Source organism: Sceloporus undulatus, chromosome 3, assembly GCF_019175285.1.
Source record: "Sceloporus undulatus isolate JIND9_A2432 ecotype Alabama chromosome 3, SceUnd_v1.1, whole genome shotgun sequence".
Taxonomy (NCBI): domain Eukaryota; kingdom Metazoa; phylum Chordata; class Lepidosauria; order Squamata; family Phrynosomatidae; genus Sceloporus; species Sceloporus undulatus.
The window spans coordinates 32,214,388-32,238,011 of record NC_056524.1 but is presented as its reverse complement, the minus strand read 5'-3'; the positions used below and the strand labels follow the sequence as shown (position 1 = coordinate 32,238,011).

The window sequence follows — 23,624 nt, the reverse complement described above, 5'->3', positions numbered from 1 at the left end:
GGCCACATGACTACGGAGTTATATTTGACAACGCTCGCTCACTCAGCTTGGTAATGGAGATGAACGCTGCCCCCTACAATTGGACACAACTAGACAATCACATCAAAGGGGAAGCCTCTACCTTTAAAGAACCTAGTGGGCTTGAAGACCACACACACACACACCCCTGCCTTAAGACTGCCAAGTGCAGACACTACTCATTCCTGGACTCAATGACAGCACCTCACAATGTTCAACACAATGAATGTTCAACAGTGTATTGTGTTAACATGTGATGGAAAAGTGCCATCTGTGAACAATATATTTATGCAAAAGCATTTCAGTTGCCACAGGCTGATGAAGTAAAAAATTCTAGTTACTCATATCAATGTTCATTCCAGATTGTGAACAAAGTAGAGCATTCTGAAACAGAATGTCCTAGTAACTGAAGCAGGTAATTTCAGAGAGATTACTAAGTATTTTGAAAAGTCACATCATTTACAGAAAATTTTATTTGTTTTTTTTTAAAAGATGTCATGTGGTGTCATGCAGAAGAGAGGAAAATTCAACAGCAAATACCTGGCATATCAATTGCAAAAGGTTTAAAAAGATTCAACCTAATATCTTAAAACCATTTTTTTAAAAAAAAAATCTTGTTGCTATTGACATTTTAATGTGCAGACTTCTACAGATGCAAACATAAAACAGCTATAGCCCTGAATATAGAAATGCATCTCCTGATATATTTTTAAACATCCAATTACAAGACACTTATATTGACAGTAAACACAGAACAAATGTCATATACTTCAAGCATTTAATGTGCCATTTTCATGAAGGCAGGTAAGCATGTCTACCATTTCATATGGTTTACTTTAATCTGAAGGGGAATAGGGAATGTTATGGCAACAGAATATACTTGTGAACAGAATGCTGGACTGTGTACATTTATAATAAACCAAGCCTGTGTTCAACCGTCAAATGAGGATCTCCCATTACTTCACTTTGTTCTGGGTCTGGAAAAGAAGTTAAGTATTATATTAATTCAATATGAATTTGAGAAAACAATGCAATTTAAAAACAATAACAACAATGAAATGGCTGTAGCAGAAGTTTTGTCATTTGATGGATTTGACCACTAGTTAATCTTCTGCTACCTAAACTGCATAATTATGACCATTTCTTTAGACAGGCAATCTGGTACCCTGATAAAAAACACTTCGCTCTCCTTGGCCTACGGGGCATCTTGTTTCCCCACATTACAGTATGTGGAGCCCATAAGCAGAACATGAAGGAAATACTCCACTTTTTGTTCCCAGCAACATGGCAGCATGACTCATGAACAACACATAGAAGAAATGGCTTTCATATCCCTAAAGCTAGATTTGTTTATTAAATTTACTGTCCAATTAGCAAAGGTTCTCAGATCAATTTAAAATAATCAAAACCCAAGTAATCAGCACTACAACAAAAACAATAATATGGCTGCCTTAACTATTAAAACTCTAAAATACTACAATGAAAGCATTAGAACTAATAGTAAAAGTAACAAATTTAAGATTAAACCTCTAACAGAATACAGTTGATGCCAGGCATCTAAGTCCATACCATGGAGACACCAAGCAGACCTCTCTAAGGTGGGTACTCTACACAGAAAAGGACATCACAAAAAAGTCTTTGTCCCCAATGACCACACCACTATTGTGGATGCTGGCATCCACAGCACAATCTGGACAAGAACATTTAGGTAAAGCTACTCAGAGTTTTATATTCAACACTAGTACTTTGACTAAGGTCTGCAAACTAATTGACAACACTGGGATGACATGAGCAAAACAGCAAGTCCAAGTGAACAACCTTGCTGTTTACATCAGTTGCAGTTTTCATATGGCTTTCAAAGGCACTGAATGATCCAGGATGTGAGTGCGCCCCACATTTAGTTATTTGGAGTACCATCTGTATTTGGAAGTAAGATATTCCCTGCAACTTGAAAACATTTTTCTCTCTAAAGTCTGGAAGGATTCTTACCATTCAGAATATCCTCAAAACCAATGCAGTCATAGTTGCCTTTCAAAATATCCAGTGACAGGTTAGAGCTATGAAGGAAAGGGAGACGCTGGACCTGAAAAGTACCACAGGAAGTCTGTCATTAACAAATCTAATATTTAATTAATATAAGGATAAATTAGAAGGACAATCAGAAGAACTTCTAATTGCATTGTATGAAGCTTGAACTTCATTTTTCAAATTCTACATGAATATTCACTGTATATTTTGAGTAGCTGTACAACTGTATGTGACAAAGCTACCCTTTACAAATTATTAGCACTCGGTCAACCTTGTGCAGCAGCCAGAATAGAAGCACTGCCACAATATCCCACATGATGGAGAGTAACAAAGACTGAAGATAATTTTATTGCATAGGCTATTCAGACTGCAACATGAAACTGATCAACCAGTTAATAACTGTTTGCATAATCAGGCTTATCACTGAACTTCTGACAGTAAGAGCTGTCAGCAGTGGAAGACACTCCCTCGGAGTGTGGTGGAGTCTCCTTCTTTGGAGATCTTTAAACAGAGGCTGGATGACCATCTGTCCGGGGTGCTTTGATTGTGAGTTTCTGATGGCAAGAGGTTGGACTGGATGGCCCCTGTGGTCTCTTCCAACCCTATGATGTTACAATACTATGAGTCCTATTCATTTAAATGGGATTTACTTTTAGAAATTAATACAGGATAGAAGCTTGTATATAGCTAAACAGTTTATTGTATAGTACAAGTATACCTCAGTTAACAAAGAAAGTGTGTTCTTAGGCACTAAATTTGGTGCCAGAGGCAGAAACAACAGAAAGAACAGGGATAGGTTTCTACACCACAAAAAAGAATACCAATTCAACATGTTTCAGGACACTTTTTCTTCAAAACAACCTGCACATGTAAAATGAAATTGCTAGCCCATATGAAACTGCATATGTAAACAAAAACATTCTGAATTTTTTGGTGATCACACGAAGATAATCACATGAAGATAATCACATGAAAATAAATCCAGGGCTGTGTTTTTCTTTCACCAGCTTCTACTGTTCTGTTTTCCATTTTGATGCTCAAATCTATGATTTTTTAATATGCTGGGGGTAGCTGGTGAGTCAGGCTTATCTGCTCTCACCTTTTCCCTCTGTTTTTTTTGCTCATGTATGCTCAATAAGGGATTCTGGAGGCAGGTGCTATTTATCTTGCCTGTTGTAGGCAAGCAGACACAGCTCCAGTAGGATCGGCTACAATAGAAATCCTGTTCTTTCCCAGTAAAAGCTTTACTAACAAAGTTTGTTTCTCCAGCCCTCTTTCACCATACTCCCAATTGCCAACGCTGCTAAAAAAATCTTCCAACTAGACAAAGGATGAGGAGAAAAGGGAGGTTAGTAGGACATAAAAACACTTGGTAAAAAGAAGTTTCATCATCACAGATTTTGTTAACTGAGACCCTGTCCAGATGGGCCCTTTGTGGTGTGTCCATGACATGCTAGGGTTGCCTCGGGGCGGCGCATGCATACGCCCCGCAACCTTAGCACGTCATGCATGCGCCACAGTTGCGCAGCGCCATACATATGGCGCGTGCAACAATTACGTTGCAGCTGCACCGCCTCTAAACGGCGCTGCGCAGCTGTGATGTAACCACGCCGTCTTGGGCGCTTTGCGGCACCGCAAACAGGAGCCACCTTTGGGAACTCCTTTGCTGCAGAGCAGCGCTGCACAATTTGTATGCTGCGGTGCTCCTGCGCAGCAGAGAGAGGCACCAAGGAGGCGCCTCTTTTTGGCGGTCTGTACCCTGCCTGAGATATGTCTATACATTTTTATAATGTAAAACATTAAGTGCAGTTAATGTAATTATCATCGTATACACTTGACTATAAGTCGACCTCATGGATAAGTCGTGAGCAGGTTTGGGGGCCAAAATTAGGGATTTTACAATGACTTGTGGATAAGTCGAAGGTAAAACTTGGCTCTTTCAGTGTGTGCATGTGTGCGCACAGCAAGAGACACCATAAGTGAATCTTTTTGCTCCAGCGTTTCAACTCTGGTTTCACCCTTGACTCCCTAGACAGTAGCAGTCAGCATGAGCGGGAGAGGGACTGTTTTTTTTATTTAACAGTAATCAATCACCCAGGACTCTTTCTGTCTCTGGGGAAATTTGAAAGAGTTGCTATCACATTACCATACTGACTCGTAAATGTCGACCTGGGATTTTGGGGTCAGTTTTTGGGCATAGGTTTTAATAATAATAATAATAATAATAATAATAATAATTTGTATCCCGCCCCTCTGAGAACAATTGGGGCGGCTAACAAAGTTAAAAATACAAAACATATAAAATCCCTGGTACCCTCCCCTCCTTAAAAAAGTATTAAATCCAATGCAATATTTAAAAAAACAGAACAAACAACAACAACAAAAAAACAAACATACAAGTTAAAAACTGACCAGAAGGTCAATACATCACACCAGCAAACAATCAGTGGGAGCAGCGGTATCTTTCCCAGACATTTTTCTAAGGCTGGGTTCTCTATTCTGGGAAGGCCTGCTGAAAGAGATCCATCTTAGCAGCCTTTTTAAAGCTGTCTAAGGATGTAAGTAGACGGATCTCATCTAAGGATGTAAGTAGACGGATTTAGACATATGGACGAGTATATACGGTAACTTTAAAAAGCAAAAAGGAAGGTACCATTGTGGAAAAGATTTTTTTCTATAATGGTGCCTGCTGTAATGATAAACACTGGCTCTTCAGATGATTGATTTCAGTTCCCTTCATGCCCGGCCAATATGATAATGGTAAGGATTGATGGGAGCTTATCACCTAGAAGGTTCACCGGTTCACCATATATTACACATATTCATCACATAAAAACTAAGCATTATCTTCTTTAAAACTATTGCTTTATATGTGGAACTGACAAAAGCTGATACACTTAACTAGGAAAAATCCCTTGTACATTGCCTTAGATGAATTCTCATGGAAAACTTACCAGTAAACATACATAGGATTTTACTGCAAGATTTTTTCTGTCAATGACAGACCTACTTCTGATAAAATACTACAGTAAGATTTTCTTTATTACCTCTGCCTGGATACAGTCAGTGTTCAACCTCTTCATAGTAAATTTAAGTCTTGATTACTGAAAACCAGTTTTAAGTAGTCACTGTTATTCAAGCAATACTTTTCAAAAATTAAGCTGAGTTAGAGAAAATGAACTGAAAAGGCATACCTGTTTCACAGCTTTGAATTCCATTTGCAACTTGAGTGGTGCATGCAGTCCTTGAATATTTCTCAGGGTAGAAAAATTCATTTTATCTTGACTTAATGAAAACTAAAAAGATTATTTAAAAATATGATTATTTTCTAAAATAATTGGGGGAATAAGTTTTTCCTTGTTAAAAATAGTTGTACAGTACTAATCCACATAAGAAGATTTTACTTGCTTATTCCAGATATTTCTAGCTTGTTTTTTTCTATTTAAGATGAAATAAAATAAAACAAGATATCACTCTTCTGCAGTGTTGCCAACAAGCCTCGGAGATAATTCCCGGAAATGTTTGTCCAAAACCTGCTGAATCCCCCCAGATCACACAAAATATTCAGTCACAATTCCCAGAAAATTCCCATAATGTTAAAATGGCGGATGTTTTGCAAATAAACGTAAACATAATTGAATAAAAATAATTGTAACTTATTTCAACCCTCAAAATCACCATTGAACCAAACAAAGAATCTTTCAGTCCTTTTAAGATATTTATTTTGACATGAAGGGGGTTCAGGAAGCTTTGTGCCAAACAGAAATGTGTTCGGCTGCAACCGCACTGCAGAAATAAATCCAGTTTGACACCCTTTTAATTGCCATGGCTCAGTGCTAGGGAATCCTGGGAATTCTAGTTTTCGGAGACATTTAACCTTCTCTCTCAGCAAACTCTGGTGTGACAACAAACTACAATTCCCAGGATTTCATAGCACTGGGCCATGGCAGTAAAAACAGTATGAAACTGGATTGTCTCTGGAGTCTGGAGTGAAGATGCAGTCTGAGTTGGGTCCAAGACACCCTGCAGAAGTAATCCAGTTTGAGACTGCTTTAACTGCCCTGGCTCAGTGCTAGGGAACCCTGGGAAGTGCAGTTTTGTGAGAAAGAGCTCTGGTGCTACAATGAACTACAATTCCCATGATTCCCTAGCACTGAGCCAGGAGAGTTAAAGCGGTCACAAACTGGATTATTTCTGCAGTGTTTTGGACCTTCGTTATTAAAAATGCTCAAGGTCCAATCCATACTGCAGAAATAATCCAGTTTGAGGCCGCTTTAACTGCCCTGGCTCAGTGCTAGGGAACCCTGGGAACTGTAGTTTTGTGAGAAAGAGCTCTGGTGCCACAATGAACTACAATTCCCATGCATCTGAGGAAATACGCTTAAGTCTAGGAAAGCTCATGCTGCCAACTTTTCTTTCAGTGAGACTCAAAGGTGGTACAAGATCTCTCTATCATCATCACCATTATTATTATCATTATTAAATCCAAATGCAGCTGAAGAAGTGGTCTTAAACTGGCAACACTGATATCCTGTAGACTCATTCTCTAGGGCTGTGATCTGGAAGCGTGGAGGCAATTCCCTTGTCAAACCAGAGAATCCTGGGAATTGTAGTTTGTTGTGACATGTTGAGACACTGCTTTTACCAGCCAGGGCTCCATGCATGAAATTCTGGGCTTGGTGGTTTGTTGTGCCCAGAATCCCATCGTTGCAGGGAGCCTTGCAGTTAGAAGCAGTGCCAAACTGGATTATTTCTGCAGTATGGATGGCAATGGAAAAGAGAACGAAAAAGAGAGCCACAAAACAAAATTCTGGGAAGACAGGGCAGGGATGCCAACTTACCAGGTGCTCTGCCCATGCTCAGAGGCATATTTAATCACTAACACACACACACACACACACTCAGGGACATCACAGTCACATCACACAACCCAAATGGTCCTCCTCACAGTACAACAACGACCCTGAGAGGTAGGCTTGGGGCACTCTGCCCAAGCTCAGGAATTCAGAAATGCAAATGTCACTCTCAGGCACACACAGAAGTCCACAACATCAAGCCATGATACCATTATCAGGAATTGCCTTTGTGTGCCTTAAAACTTATGTCTTACTTGGAAATCCAAGGCAATTGGGATTAAGCCAGCCAAGATCCCTCACTCTCTGCCTCTCTCCAGCACTGCAGCCACTGTGCTTTGCCCCTGGAACCTGAGAATGCCTGAGGGGGGGGGGGGCAATCACTGTCCTCTCTCTGATTGGCTGAACTATTCCTCCAAACAGTTGGGGTTGGTTGGGCTTGCTCCCTCCTGGCTCTCAGAGGGAGTCAGAGAGAGAGAGAGAGAGAGAGAGTTTTTTCTCCAGCCCAGGGTTGGTTGCTCTGCAGCCTTCTCAGGCTGGAGCTGAAAGGGCCAAAGTCGCCGAAAAGGCACTGAAAAAGAGCCAGGCGCGAAAATCACACGGAAAGCTCTGAAAAGTCCCCGTTTTTGCGTGAAAGTCGCGAAATTGGCAACACTGCTCTTCTGGAATTTAAAATACTTATTTCAAGATCCCACAACATGTGGCTTTGTTGTTGTTTGCAAGCTGAATACATCTGACTCCACCTAGTGGTGAAAGTAAGTGTGCCAAGCAATCCAAACTCTACTTAACCCAACTCTCACATCTAATCTAATCTTTATTGCTTGTACTTTGAGATAATATTGTATTTTGTATTGTTGATTTTTTTGTTGTAATCCCACCTTGGTGAGAAATATAAATAACATTTATTATTATTATTATTATTATTATTATTATTATTATTATTATTATTATTATTATTGCACTGAAAGAATACCTACACATGTGCTCAACTTCACTATCCTGTGAGACAGTAATAAATGACATTTATAGGTAAGCAATAAGGGAGGAATTTCTCCATGGTATCTTCCTTACTGGAAGGAAGAATTATTGTTGTCATAATTACTGTCGGAAAAAATTATTGTTGTAATAATTACTGAAACCCAAGAACCATATGTGTAAAGTTAATCACATTTTTTTTTCATTCCAGCTGGTTATTTCATAACTGGTATGGAAATCAAGAGAACCTTTTCTGTTCAGTTGCAACACAGAGCTACATTCATTTGATTAACTGGGAAAGTAGGGAAAGGAGAAGAGATAACTTGATCTGCCATTTTGTTAAGGCTGGGTGACTCATCTCACTTCTATAGTGAAGCAATTTGTGAGCCACATGTGTCTTTTAGGCTAAAGAACCATGTTAAAATTATTTTTTATTAAAACATTTATACCCCACCCTACATCTCAAGATCTCAGGATAAAAACAGTAAAAATACATTAAATCAATTATCAGTTGAAACCCAGACAGTTTAAAACTGGTTACAACAATTTAAAATAGAGAAATTATAGCATCTCCATAACCTGGATAAAATCAACTAGGCCCCAAATCTCCACAAAAGCCCGATCTTGCATTCATGTCAAATTTCTAGTTTTTTAAAGTAAAAAGTTCACTGTTCTACTGTATCTATCCTCTAAATTCTTTATTGTTTACCATATCAATTCACCTTTCTCCTATGTTAAGGAAAATGCAACATGGGATATACAGTAGAAAAAATAAAACATGTATGTGAAAGTCACAGTGACTAAGCAAAAGCAATTAAGAAGCCACAAAGGTGTAAAAAGCTAATGTAATTTAGTAGTCTTGAATGCCAAGGACAGAATTATAGAGTGTACAATTGGAAACACCTGAGATTCATTAAGTGTACAAGGTGAAATGATGAAATTCTTAAGTATGGGTTGAACTATGTGAACCAATCAAATGAATGTACATGCCCACTGGGTGGAAACTGACTAAGTGGGTGGTGTTTAACAATGGCTATAATAATTGCTATGATTGCCAATGTATTTTGTGGAGTACAGTATTGGAGATTGTGAGGGCATTAGTTTTTGCATATAATAGAATAAAGTAGATCTTTTATATAAGACTACTGAGTTGTCTGGTGTCTTGAGTGAAGATACAAGAGCCAGCAGGATCCTGGAGAAGTTTGGAGACTTCTGAGGAAGAAGAGTGAGAAGGCTTGGAGAGTTTGTCAGGGTCTTCAGCCTATTCTCTGAAACTCTGCTGCTTTGGAAGAAAAGCATTAACCACTGACCAAAGCAGGTCAGCTCCGCTGCATAACAAGGTGGTGAGTTAGAGCCAGAGGTGAAGAGCTACAACTCCCATCATCCCTGACATCCTATTCTCACTATTGTTCTTATTACTATGCTGTTCTTCATGCTAAGAAAAGAATTCCCCTCCCCTCCATTCCTCAAATAGCTCTTTCAAATCTTAATCAACAAGGCATTTTTGGAACTGCAACTAGTGTGCCACTTACAAGCTCACCAACCCACAGTCGCTCATTTTATATGCTACATCCACATACTGTTTAATAACTTATGTTCCAACTTCTAAACCATGTCCCCTCCAGTCACCCTGTTGAGAATCCAAAAGTCTGGGTAAGGGATTACCATCACAGTGCAATCCTACATATGTCTTATCACAGTGCAATCATTAATCTGTCAAGGGGCTTACTCCTGTGTAAGATGATTTAGGATTGCAGAATGAGGTCTTTTCTCTTGTTCCTAATGCATAGCTAATTAATCAGTGTAACAGTTTCATAAGTTTCAGTTATTTAGATTCACTTCTTTCATTTGTCAACTTAGAGTTTATACCAAGATTTCTTCTACAGCTGCAATGTCTGAAAGGATGAAGTGTAATTGGTCTGAAGACTATACTTACATTTTTCTCTGATAGTTCCAAAGGATGAACAGGAAACAGTTCATTCTTCACATTTGCAAAGCTATAAACATAAAGAAATAGCACATAAAACACTGTCATAAGATCTTGTTTCATCCACCAAGTTCCTAAAGTGTTTTGTCTCCTCAACATTAAATGGAATTGATAAGTAGTACAGCAAGTAAATCCATGCCTCAGCCAAAAAGTTAAATGGTTGATGAATGTGTCAGATACAGTTTTCTTTAGGTGCTTTCAGGTGCAGTGATTTCTGTTAAATATAAATTACAAATACTTCAATAAAGCTTCAACTGTGTTTGAATGTAATATTTAAATCAAATGCTCTGAGTCATATAACAATTTCATTTTCTTGGAAACTTCACAGCCTTATCACATGACAAAAGAAAGCCAACAGGCAGCAAGACAGAAGCAGCTTTCTGCTTACCTCTCTGCATACCCCCCAAACACTTCCACTTTCCTTCCAGGAGACAGTCATAAAAGCATGTCTTCTGTTGTACTGGGAAAATCTATTTGTCAAAAGGCACACTTTTATTACCATCTCCCTCTGAAAAGAGAATGGAAGTGCTTTAAAGGCATGTGGAGAGGACAGCAGAAAGCTGCTTCTCTCTTGCTGTCAGTCAACCTACTTTTGTAATGTAATGTGATAAGGCTCTCATATAATTATTCAAGAGCAGGGTAGGCAACCTTTTTGAGCCGGGGGCCGGGTTGGTGTCCCCTAGACAACCGGGGGGGGGGGGGGGAAGCCAAAAAATAAATAATATAGGATAACATTTTCAAATGTAGGACATCTTTTTTAAAAATGGAGGACATGCCAAAAAATTGATGATTTTTAAAAAATGTTAATATAAATGCATGTTTCTTAGGCATGATCAAAATGGAGGACATTTGGGCATTATTCCTAGACAGATGGCAGAAATGGACTTCCCTTTCTGGCCAACCCCCCCCCCCCCATTCCAAACAGCACATTTGGGCATTGAACATGGCTTTACTTAAGATGGCCTCTTGCATATTTCAGAGGCTTATTGCATAACCAAACTCTTTGAGTTTCACACGGAACATGGGTTCACATGGCTATGCATATTGAACATGTCCAGGTGGTTTCACAGTTCTTACACCAAGTGTACTTCTCAGAAGTGTGTACTTGGTCAAGGGACTGTGATTTTTCTTCAATGCGCATGAGTTTGTAAAAATCACAGCAATTTACATTGGCCTTGCCTCTGAAGCTGACTCATATCATCATCATCATCGTCGTCGTTGTTAAAACAAAGCAGACCTGTAAAAATGGCATGGAAATCCTCCTCCTCCTCCTCCTCCCTCGTCCTCCTCCTCCTTCCTCCCCCTCCTGCTCCTTCCTCCCTCCTCCTCCTCCCCGCGGACCTGCACTAGAGGCTAATGGCCCCGCGCGCCTGCGCTAGAGGCCCCACACGCTTCCAAGACAGGCCAAAGGCCCCGGGGGGCCTTTGGGGGCGGCAATCGGCGGCAGGACCGAGCTGGGGCTGGTCCCAATGGCTCGGCAGACCGCATGTGGCCCGCGGGCCATAGGTTGCCGTCCCCTTTTCCAAAGCAATGCACTCTACTGCAGGTAGATAGGCTAAATTTACTGATTTACTACATCCCTTCCTTGGTTGAAATTACTGCTTTGATTCTGTGTTCCTGAATGACAGGGGCTGGACTGGATGGCCCTTGTGGTCTCTTCCAAATCTATGATTCTATAATCTATTACATAGATGAGATAAAACTGAAACAAATCTTTTGCAGAGTTGTTCCCACTGTCTAAGATATGTATTTGTTACTACTAAAGATATGGAAGAAGCGCTCAAAAATAAAATATGCAAATTCCAACATGCTGAACTTTTCATTATTGCAGATACTGCTGGTCACACTATAAAATCAACTTCACAGCCAACCAACAGCTGAACTGGGCTTCCCCAACCTGAATTTGGCTACAGTTTCTATCATCCTAAGCCAATGTTAGATTTGTTGGCTGTTATTTGACAAAGGACTCCAAAGAGACAGCTATGGTTTACTCAACTAGTCTTCAGCTGGTGTTTTAAAATTCAAGTCCACAGAGACGGAACAATCTAATTCTTTCTTCAACATCCATAGTTAGTAATGTTGTCAACTACATACAAGAAAAAAACACTGCATGAAGCCAATGATGTCACTATTCTGGCTAGGCAAAAATGGCCAAGTTTAAAAACAAGCTTAGGAGAAGCTAGACCGAACCATGTCCAGCCTGTTCCCACTATTTCTACTTTGGATGCCTTTAAGAAGGCACCGAAAACTCACCCCTTCCGGCAAGCATACCCCCCAGATTTTCTATAAAGAATTACATCTCTAGAACAGAAGTCTACTTCAGGATGTTAATGAAATTTGCGCATTGTATTAAATATTTTTAGATAGTACATTGTTTTATACACAGATTTCAAATAATTGTTATCAGAACTATTGTTGCATTGTATTTTCTGACTGTAATCCCACTTCAATCCGTCGGGAGAGGGGCGAAAACATAAATAAAACTTATTTATTATTATGCAGAAGTGTTGACACCTGCACAGCCCCTTCACTCCATGAGGCAGGCTACTGGGAAATTGCAGATCTGTCTGCTGCTGGTGGAAGGAAAGCAGAGTCTTCCACCCAGTTCAAGAGGCTGAACTGCCTTTTCTACTTCAGGCAAGCAGGAAGCACGCTAAAGAACCTTGGAGGGATCCAATATTAGCATCATAATTCTGTGGAAAATATCTATATTTAAACTTTTAGTGATATCTGATTTATCAAGACAAAGTCACTGGGTGTAACATTCAAAGACAGTCTCATCCTTTTAACACAAATATTCTGTAAAGTAACGTTTTGTAACTAGGGAAGTGCCCAGCCCATGAGGAACAGATGAGTTCCTTCCCTTTTGAAGTCATAGATGATGGGCAAGGAAAGGCTTCTTCACTATCTCAGTTTTTTATATCAGGCTAGGGGTGGATAATTTGTGGTCTTCCATTTGTCACTGGATATTAGTTGTCATTATAGGCTATGCTGCGTAAGGGTGATGTGAGGTGGTGTAGATGAACCTGCTCTGGGATCATTTTCTACTCATTCCAAGTTAATCAAAAGTCACACGTATTCTGCCCACTTGAAGATTTGATCTGAAGAAAATTGTATCATGAGCACATATTAGTCAAGAAGCAAAGGGGGAAAGGACTTCCAAGAGAAAGAGAGTAATAGGAGCAGTCTCCATCTGTCATCTGTGCATCTATGCTTACATGGTTTTCTATTGCTTACCCTCTGTGTATCACACCATGGCTTTCAAATGCTCCACTCGCTGAAAAATCAGGAACTGCAATACTATCCTTCAGCTGGGATCCAAGTCCTCTGGTATTCTACAACAAAGAAAGTTATTATTAGGATGAAACCACTTAGAACACTGTCACACCAACATATAAATAAGTTAAACTAAGTTCTATGTAGTTTGTCGTCAGGCCAAAGGTGATCAGCTATAGCCCTCCAGATCTTTTTTGCCTACAAATCCCATTAACTTTAGCTAGCAGAGCCAATTGTAAAGGATTAGGGGAGCTGCAATTCAAAACCATCCAGAGGGTCACTCCTGACCTTAAGGTTTTGTTATAACTCATTCTTAGAAAACATACTACTCAAAGTTAAGGCTTCCTTAAATGGCTGATGAGTAAAACAAAATACAGAAATATAGCAAATACATTTACCATAATATTTGATCTCCTAAAAATATTCCTGTTGCTAACTGCCATCAAATTAGCTTTAATTAATTCATGGAAGACCTCCAAAAGATTCTGGCATCATCAGCTCTCCTGAGGTCCTGTAAATTCAGGGTTGTGGTTTCCATGACTGAGTGTATCTACCTGTAATGCAGTCTTCCTCTTTTCCAGCAAGATTAGACAAAGTTTAAAAGAAATGCAATTATGCTGCCCTGGGGATAACTTATTAATTATGAACTATAATAGCAAATTCAAGTTACGATTTCTCTGATTTATTCTGTCTTGCGGTAACAAGAAATTTATACTCTCCCAAGATAATCCTAACATGCCTTATTGTCCCAGGTCTTGGAGCTTCCTTGCACACTAAACCTATTGCTTTATTCTGTGTTACAAAACTTGTTTGGCTGCTGTGAAAGAACTCCTGCAGCCAACATCTCTAGTGTAGTTCTAACAAGGCAAGCTTCCTATCAAGTTTGACCTCAATGACTTCTTGTGATGCAGAATGTGTACTGCCCACTTCCTTAAAACCACAAACAGTTAAGCAGAATACACATTTTCCTGATCCTTCTGAAGCCTGTTTAGTACCATCTGTATACTGGAAGACAGTCTTCTACCACTCATACAAATCAGGTCATAACCTCCACAAATCCACTTGCCATTAGCCAATAGTTTCATAAGAAGTCAAGAATGTGTCAACTGCTGCTGTTTTCGAGTGCCTTCACTGCTTACCACATTATAAACAAGGGTTCTCCCCTCTCCTGCAAAGAGGTGCAAAGTCAATAAAAAGCATAAATATGGCTACCTAAACATATGCATTAATGACAAATGTCTTTGAGGATTACAACCTTCCTAATTTCTAATCATGCTTCTATATGACAGCAAGAAGACGGACAACCCCATGCATTCCCAAGGCCATCACCAGAGGGCTAGTTAAGTCTCCAGAGTAATTTTCTGCAGTACAGGGGACTGGAAAATTTCAGATGTTCCAGCAGAAGAAAATGGTTTTTAACCCCTTATACTTATCAAATTCTTTCATCTTCTAGCCTTTATCCGAAACAGAAAAATGAACAGTCATAGTTGACTGTGTCTTAAATACACCTGTCTTCCCACCATGATTCTTGATTTCAAGGACTTGCTTAAAACAGAACTAGATTAGAATTTTATGTCAGAGCTAGATAGTCTGGACAGAAACAAGAGCTTGAAACTTTTAAAAGAAATTATAATTGAGCCAGATTCAGAATACAGTTGCGTCATATTCATTTAGCTATCCTATACTTTTTTCTTCATGAAAGGCATCAAATACAGTACATAGGCACATTTAGAACTCAAAGTATCTGATTACTATAAATAGCAACATAGAAGATGAAAATTTAGAAAACATCACAAAAATGGTGAGGGGATATAGAACAGACTAATTCATGAATATAGATGCAAGCTGACGTAATACAGGCTACGTACAGGAGACTGGACTAGGAGTCAGGATTCCAACATCTATAAGCAGCATTTCTGTTTCCTTTCCCACCATCAGCTTTTCTTGTTTATTTTAGTTGCATTGTTTGTATCCCTTCTAACCAGTTTGTATAGCTTTTTGCACCACACACAATCCTGACTGGATTCTCCAGGCGCTTCCTTTACACAAACACCCTCCTTCATTTTGCAAATATTTGGAGTGCATAAATTTAAAGCAAACTGAATTATTACAGAACAAGGCCTGAAATTGGATAAAGTAAATAAGAGAGTGAACCACAGGAAATCCCTCCGACAGTGACACTGACACAACTATGCTATTGCTTCCCTGTGGAAGCAAGACGTTTACAAAGTACAGTAAACCAAGCAGAAGCCTTGGGAATGGTCAGTAGATGGTGACCTAGCAAAACTGGAAGATGAAAGGTCAGGCCCAGGGGCAGAGGAAATAACATTTGTTATCCAAGGGTTATACTGCTCTCAAAGGTATGATGAAGCTGCTAGATATAAATAGCTAGGCAGAGCCCTTTTCTCTACCTGCACCGCTTTCTACATGATTCTCACTAACCATTTCTAGTCACAATACCCATGGTGAATCCAAGCTGTGTATAAAATAGCTAGCTTTAAATATTTATGGAGAATTTCATTCCTATATTTCTGTGTGCTCCCTGGCCCAATAGTTCCATTGATCATTGCTTTTCTTCTGCATTTTATGCTTATGTTCCTCATGGCATCTTGTTGAAAAGCCTAGTGCTAGAAGAGTCAGTATGTACAAAAAGAGCACACAGCTGGCCATCAACTTCTACAGGTTTAACATCCACAAATATGAGTATCTGTGAGTTTGTAGCTTCTGCTTAACTAGTCTGTACTTAGCACCACATCTTTCATGACAGGTATGACATATGTGCTGGCCTTGTTCTTCCACTTCCTGTGTCCCAGGTAGTAATAGAAGTGGTGGTGATAGGAATGATAGGAATTGATGGCAGGAGGTGCTCCCAGGGATTACTTGCTCCACCTGACTCCCTTCTCCTCCTCCTGTTACTCCATTCTTTTCACTGGGGGTAGAGAGTGCCAAGGTTTTGCAAGCAGTGGGTGAAGGAAGAAGTTAGGGCAGCCCTGATCCAGCCTGTCTGGAGGACAAAGAGAAGGATGAGCTGCTATCATTGCCAGAGGTAGATCCAGCGGCAAAACGCTGCTTCCCTGCTGCCTGGAAAGGGGTGTCCTTGGGGCTTCATGCCCCAAGGACACCGCGACAGCAGCGGGGAGACAGAGAAAGGGGCCGCTTGGCCCCTTTCTCTTCAGTATTGCTGGCGCGGCCATGTAAAGGCCATGCCAGCAATACACGGCGCGAAAGAAGCTCCGTTTTGGAGCTCCTTTCAGCACCGCTGAAAGGGCGCCACAAGCACCCTTCAGTGGTGCCAGTATGTAACGGACGCGCCGCTTGGACGCAACCATTACGTCAAAATGGCAGCATCCATGTAGACAGGGCACCGTCATTTTGACGTACTGAGTACATACTAGGGTTAGGGACCGTCTGAAAAGGACGCTCCCAGGCAACCCTAGCACATACTGAGTACGTGCTTTTTGGCCCATCTGTATAGGGCCCTGATATGAAAAATGTGATAGGGCTTGACCACCAACCTGTCCTCCTCACTCTTCTCCCTCTCCTCCTCCCCTCTGCCTTCTTTCCTTCCAACAGCCTTGGCCCTTTATGCCCTTTGACACTTTGGAACCATAATGACCCAGTCCTGCTCCAAAGTTGCCTCCATCGGACCTACATCACCTTTGCTGGTTTCCCAGCCTTCAACTCTATACCTCTTCCCTGGAATTCAGACAGCAGAAAGGGAGGTGCTACAGGTGCTGCAAAAATCTGCTTCAACATTGTCATCCTAGGAGACGGAGGGCAGAAGCCTTGAAAACCGATAGAGGTGACAGAAGCAATTTCAGTGCGAGGCATCACTGTCATGATGTTAAAGTAGCAAAGGGAGTAACAAGTCAGGACTGTAGGTGGAAAAGAAGATGGGGAGGAGGACAAGGTGCCAGGTGCTGCAAAAATCTTTCAGTGTCATCACTGTTCTCTTCCTTCTCCTTGAAAAGGATGACAACGAAGGATTTTTGTAGCAGCAAGTAGAAATATGGAGAAACAGAATGGTTTCCAATTGGCAAAAAGATGAGGCAAAAGGCTGCATTCTATCACGCTATTTATTCAGCCTGTATGCAGAATATATAGTACAAAGAGCAGTCTTAAACTCAGATACAGGAGAGAAGATAGGAGGAAGGAAAGTCAACAACCTAAGATATGCAGATGACACAATGTTACTAGAAGAAACCAATGAAGAAGACCTAAAGCTATTACTGAAGAAGATCAAGGAGGAAAGTGCAAAGGTAGGCTTAATGCTGAACATCAAGAAAACAAAAATAATGATGGAAGATCTACAAGAATTCATCCTAGATAAGAAGAAAACTGAGATACTCAAGTTATTACAGACCCAAACCTTGGATCAAATAATCAAAATGGAGACTGCACAAGAGTTCAACTGGATGGCCCTTGTGGGCTCTTCCAATTCTATGATTCTAAGAAATAAGAAGACCAGGATTGGGAAGGGCAGCTACGAAAGAACTAAAGTGTGAAGACATAACTCTGAACATTAAAGTCAGAATTGTCCATGCCACTGTATTCCCCACCACAAAGTACGGGTGTGAGAGTTGGGCAGTGAAGAAAACTGACAGAAAGAAAATCAAATCTTTTGCAATGTGGTGCTGGAGAAGAGTGCTGAGGAAACCGTGGACAGCCAGAAAGACATTTTTGGAACAGATCAAGCCTGAACTCTCCCTGGAAACTAAGGGACTGCACAGAATAGCCAAAAGGGCTGGTGTCGGGGTGGAGTGGGGTGTGTGGTGAATGCCCACCACGCACCCCAATTCCACCCCCAAAGCAGTGTCATGCTACTCACCTAACCAGATGGCAGAGAGTCATGACATTTCTTTGGCGCAGCGCTTAGACATGCTGCGCTGAAGAAACGTGGAAGAGGCGCATGGCGGTGGCAAAGGCACCCTTTTCCTGGGCTTCTTTTTGCCCCAGAAAAATGCTGGATCGGGGCCGCGGTGTGTGGTTGCCATGACTCTGATCCAGTGGGAGCAAAGGGGTGATGCAGAGCCACCTCTTACCTGCTTTCTGTTTTGCCCCTAAGATGACTAAGCTAAGACTGTCATAGGAATTTATCACATGGGGGGAAATCAGGGAAAAAGCAGGGGCTTAAACTGACATTGTCTCATGAAAATCACGTGATGGCGGTGAAAATTTTCACACACATCGCGATTAAAGAGGCCTTATCCCAGGAATTACCAGGTAATAAGCAGCAACAAATCATTCATGGGATTTCCCTGTGAATGATTTGTTGCTGATTATTACCAGAAGAAGTCCTCTTTAATCACGACATTGTTATTCCTGGGATAATGTCCGTTTAAACCCTTGCTTTTCCCTTGTGTGATAAAGTCTATACTTTGAGAAGACATGACTCCATAGAAAAGACAATAATGCCAGGAAAGGTAGAAGGTGGCAGAAAAAGAGGAAGACCAGACGCCAGATGGACGGACTCAAAGAGAACAGTCATTACTTCTCATGATGTGTCCAAAGTACATTATACTGCTCTCAAAGGTATGAGAGCAGTAATTCTTTTTACTTTGAATTACTTTGATCATTTAATAGATATTTTATTGTATTAAGGAGGGGGAGAGGGAATTAATGGGATGTATTTTAACAGTATGTTGTATTTTATACTGTGTTTACCTGATGCTGTAAGCCGCCTCAATGCTACAAGAGAGGCGGCATATAAATAAAATATTATTATTATTATTATTATTATTATTATTATTATTATGGCCGAGCTGGGAATCGAACTCTGGTCTCCCAAGTCAGAGTCCAAAATGCTCAGGACATGCTCATCTCTTACTGGCCACCTGTTGGGTGTGCGCTTTGATTGTGAGTTCCTGCATGTCCCTCTTCCAACTCTATGATCCTATGACTTCAAATGACTGAACAGCCAAAAGGAAGTATGCAGAGAAGAAGGTTAAGAGTTGATATGATAGCCCTGTTTAAATATTTGAAAGGATGTCATATTGAAGAGGGAGCAAGCTTGTTTTCTGCTGCTCCAGAGAACAGGATCCAGAACAATGGATGCATTCCAAAGGAAAAGAGATTCCACCTGGACATTAGGAGGAACTTCCTGACAGTAAGGGCTGTTCGACAATGGAATGCACTCCCTCGGAGGGTGATAGAGTCTCCTTCCTTGGAGGTCTTTAAACAGAGGCTGGATGGCCATCTGTCAGGGATGCTTTGATTTGGATTTCCTGCATGGCAGGGGGTTGGACTGGATGGCCCTAGTGGTCTCTATGATTCTATGAGAGCCCTTGTAGCACCTTTGAAACTCCCTGAAAGAGAAGTTGGCAGCCTGACCTTTCCCAGATTTAAGTCTACTTCCTCAGATGCTGTAGGATATAATAAATACAGTAATAATAATAATGAAGATAATGATAATAATAATACAGAGATCTTGTGGCACCTTTGAGGCTCCCTGAAAGCGAGAAGTTGGCAGCCTGAGCTTCCCTAGGCTTAAGCCTCCTTCCTCAGGTGCCAACTTCCTCCAGTCTCAGAGGAGCCACGGGGCCTCTCTCCATTCCGATTCCACAGACTGACGGGGCTGTATCTTTGAGCTCAGCCAAGAGGAAAGAAGCCAAGGGGAGAGGGACTCGGTTTTGGAAACGTAAAGGCCAACCAAAGGGGAAGGCGTTATGAAGTGAACCCAGGCCGGCCGTGACTCTAAAGCGAAGGAGAGCTCCCCCACCTTCGTCCCTCTTCCCCCGCCCTTTTCTCTTCCCTGAGCCGCCATTTCGCGCCCTCCTTTTGGGGGACTTCCTCCCTTCAAGCCTCGCCGCTTACCATCTTTGCACCGTCACCCGCAGCGACCCCACTTGCGCATGCGCAGAACGACCCGGAAAGGGCGAGCAAGTTACGTCTGTTTCTCGCGGCGGACGAAAGTCTCGCGGGAGCATAAAAGAGCCCCTCCCGGCTCACTCTTGACTTGAGGCGCGAGAAGGGGGCGGGGCTTCGGACGGTTATTTGAATTTTGCAACGGTCGAGCCTGAGGCGAAAAAAAAGAGAGAGAGAAGTAGTTTCATTCTCTTTCTCAGATGTGAAGCACGATGTACTGTATAGGGGAAAAGCGCTCTCTCCCTCACAAAAACAACAGTCATATATCGCGTCTCCATAGTTTCATCAGCAAAACACTGGCTATTAAAGTTTATACACACAGTATATAATTATTTTAATAGCCACCCCCCCACACACTATATATCTTCAGTTCCTTCAGCAAAAGGGACAGTGATTTAAAAAATTATAAATACAATTATATATATATATTCATTTAATTTTTAATAGCCATCCCATAAACATATATATCTTCAGTTCCTTCACAAAAAGGCCAGCTATTAAAAATATATATACACACACACATTTTATACAAATTCCCTTAAATAAAATGGAAAATCAAGGTTTGCTCTTTGGAATTTATACTTTTTAAAAAATATTTTCAAGCTGTGGATGCTTGAATCCATGGATAAAAAAATCGTGGCTAAGGATGAGGGCTTCCCGAAAGTAAAAAGGTGTTGTTTTTGTCCCCTTCACGTTCACTTTATTTTCTCATTATTTCAGATTTGTAGAAATGTCATGTGATAAACCTCCCGCATTTGCAGGTTTGTTCTACTTTAAATCTAATTTAAATCCTGTTTCTGAGTTTGTGTGATAAGGTCCTAAACACATTGGGCCTTTTTTTTTTAACTAATAAACAGACCTTGTTATGACTATTTGGGGACATGCCTCTTCTTTCTTCTTTGGGGTCACCAAAGAAGGGACAGTATCTAAAAGGAGTGTTGGGGTACCAGTCAAGGCCAAGTGTTTTTCTGGTCTTCGCATCAAGCTGACCAGTCTGTGTACCTCTAAATGTCCTCTCCTCTCCTCTTTGATTGCCTGTCTTAATTCTGCAAGGGGCTCACATTTTTTTCCAGGCAGTCTTAAAGATTATAGCAAAATGCTCTGAAATTACATCTGCTGGTCCCTTTGATATCCTCGGGTACGGTTTATCTGGTTCTGGGGGCATGTGAAACTTTAGTGGCTTGTTGTGAGCCATTTCGGCAGGGGAAAAAATTAAATTCACAACATAGGTTGGATAACACCTGGCTTCATAGCTATGCCAAAGGGTCTTAGATGAAAACCTAAATATAAGTCAACAATGTGATGTTGCAGCAAATAGAAGCCTATGCAATCATAGGTGATATCAACAGAATGGCAATGTCCAGAAGTAGTAGTACAGTACCCTGTTTTGCTTTGCCCAGAGCTCATGTGGAGTATTGTGTCCAGTTTTGGACACCAGACTTCAAGATGTCCAGAGGATGGCAACCAAGTTTGTACTCTAGTAACCAAGCTTCATGAGGAAGAATTGAGGATCTGAGTATGTTTAGCCTGGAGAAGATAAGTTTGGCCCGTTACAAACGGGCCTTAAAGTACGCGCGGAGCACGTATTAGGGTTAGGAAAGGGCGCACCCCCCTAACCCTAGTACGCGCTCTGCGCGTAGAAAATAGCAGCGGCCGTTCCACACGGCCGCCGCCATCACTACGTCACGACTGTGTCGCCTCCAAACGAGGCGGCATGGTTGTGACGTATTGGGGCCACACCAGGGCGCCTAGGGCGCCCTTTTTGTGACCCCGGAAGGAGCTCCGTTTCGAAGCTCCTTCTGGGTTTGTGTCGCTGGGCGCAGCCTTCAGATGGCTGCGCCAGTGACGCAGAGGAGAAAGGGGCCAAGCGGCCCCTTTCTCCTCCTCCCTGCTGTCGCCGGGTGTCCTTGGGGCTTGAAGCCCCAAGGACACCCCTTTCCAGGCCACGGGGAAGTGGCCTTTTGCAGCTTTCCCGCAGCCTGGAAAGCGGCGGATCGGGGCCTCAGAGGCTGCCGGTCTGGCAGCTGAGGCCCCGATACAGCGGGGAAAGGGGCGGGTGCACGCCGCCCCAAACGGGCGGTCTGTAACCCGCCTTTGAGAGTTTGCAATGATTTGATAGCTACCTTTCACATCCTGCATAGAAGGTTCAGTGTGTTGTCCACTGTATGCCTATTCTTGAGAGCATCTCATCTCTCATTTCATACTGTGATGCAATATAGTGGATGGTCAATTATAGTATCCTACCTGTTATCTGAGGAGTAGGGTATGTGTCCTACCATGCTGCAATTTTTGCAATATGAGCAAAGAAAATCTGGATCTCAGATCACACCAAAGCTTTATTGAATCACTCAGCTTTTATGTTTTTAGATACAGTGTGTATTTAAATTGTGCTTTAAGATGTTTTTGTAATCTTTTGCCATTTATGGTTGTAGTTATATGAACAGACATTTTGCTGTCTTGTATTCTATTGTATTTTGTTGTGTTTGCAATGATATATGTTTTTTTTTCTTTAAAAGCAAAATAATATGGGATAAATTTTCAAACAACAACTGCTAAGTTCCTGTTAGCTGCAATATCTAGAGAAAAAAATCAGGATTGAATATATTTATTTACAAAATATTTGAGTTTGTTGATCAGGATATGAAACATTTACATTTCAAAGTCATCCTTGTAGTTGTAGGATATAGACAGGACACCACCACTCCACGTACATTTATTGACGTCATCTTCATGTTTAGGCTGCATAACATAAAGGAATTTACTGTTGTGGTAAAGATTTGGTTTGCCTTTAAAGGCAGACTTCCACGTTAAACTTTTAGACATAAATAGAATAAGATGTTTTGACAATAAATTTCTTCCTCCGCCAACACCAGAGCTTGCTCCTTTGATTCAGCTGCATTTGTAATTTAAGTTGCAGTCCTATCATACTCAGTTGGAAGTAAGTCCCACTAAACTCTATGCCTCTCTTTTCCAACTCAACATATATGGGATTGCATACAAGAACAAAGCAGAGAGAAATCATAGAAGTGGTGTATAGAGCCCAATACATTTTCTAAAGTAAATTCTACTAAATTCCATCTGCAATACACATAAATAATGACATTTCCAAATGGAGGTCTCCTCATGCTGACAATTAGAAGGCACTATGCCACTTTTTGGTCATTTAATACAGAATGGGTTTCCTGCAGTAAGGATAGGGAAAAAAGATGAAAGAAGCAATGGAAGAACAAGGTTTTGGGCTGCCTAATAATAATAATAATAATAATAATAATAATACATTTTATTTATATACCGCTTTTCCAAAAAGATCAAAGCGGTTTACATAGAGTTTAAAACCAATTACAAAAACATCATAAAACAGATAAAACCAAGAGCACTAAATACAATATACAATCTAAAAACAATCATTCAATCAATCAATCGGGTGAGGTAGAGAGTCAATGGGAACATGCACCCCCAGTCCCAAAAAGAGTGGATCTTCTGGGTGCTCCAGCTGTGGGTGTGTGATGTATACACACCACATCCCTGGAGCATCCGGAAGCCATCCCCATCTGCCTCTCTGTTTCAGGCCATAGAGAGCTTCTACACTGTAGAAATAAATGCATTTCAACACCACTTTCAGT

At 41.0% G+C, this 23,624-nt stretch overlaps 1 protein-coding gene across 4 annotated transcripts; it reads right to left on the bottom strand.

Annotated features, from left to right (window-relative positions):
* Nucleotides 1-473: 473 nt before the first annotated feature.
* LOC121926024 (proteasome maturation protein) lies at nucleotides 474-22,269 on the bottom strand. 4 transcript variants are annotated; one of them, XM_042458592.1, is made up of 7 exons: nucleotides 22,246-22,269; nucleotides 19,951-20,152; nucleotides 13,099-13,196; nucleotides 9,811-9,871; nucleotides 5,241-5,342; nucleotides 2,008-2,101; nucleotides 474-995 (listed from the first exon to the last, which is right to left on the bottom strand). In XM_042458592.1, the coding sequence occupies exons 2-7, from the start codon at nucleotides 19,951-19,953 to the stop codon at nucleotides 928-930; spliced, it is 426 nt and encodes a 141-aa protein (XP_042314526.1). In that variant the 5' UTR covers nucleotides 19,954-20,152; nucleotides 22,246-22,269; the 3' UTR covers nucleotides 474-927. The 4 variants fall into 4 exon arrangements, with proteins under 4 accessions (XP_042314526.1, XP_042314524.1, XP_042314525.1 ...); XM_042458590.1 differs by lacking the exon at nucleotides 22,246-22,269 and adding an exon at nucleotides 20,861-20,992; XM_042458591.1 differs by lacking the exons at nucleotides 19,951-20,152; nucleotides 22,246-22,269 and adding an exon at nucleotides 19,856-19,915.
* Nucleotides 22,270-23,624: the final 1,355 nt, after the last annotated feature.

What these genes read in the sequence shown, in the direction of transcription:
- LOC121926024 (XM_042458590.1), bottom strand. Translation starts at nt 20,982, where the DNA reads ATGCGAAGACCAGAAAAACACTTGGCCTTGACTGGTACCCCAACACTC. An exon ending in CGGGTGACGGTGCAAAGATG is followed by an intron (nt 13,197 to 19,950) that starts GTAAGCGGCGAG and finishes TCTTTGTTGTAG; the next exon opens with AATACCAGAGGACTTGGATC. An exon ending in TTTTGAGGATATTCTGAATG is followed by an intron (nt 996 to 2,007) that starts GTAAGAATCCTT and finishes CTTCTTTTCCAG; the next exon opens with ACCCAGAACAAAGTGAAGTA.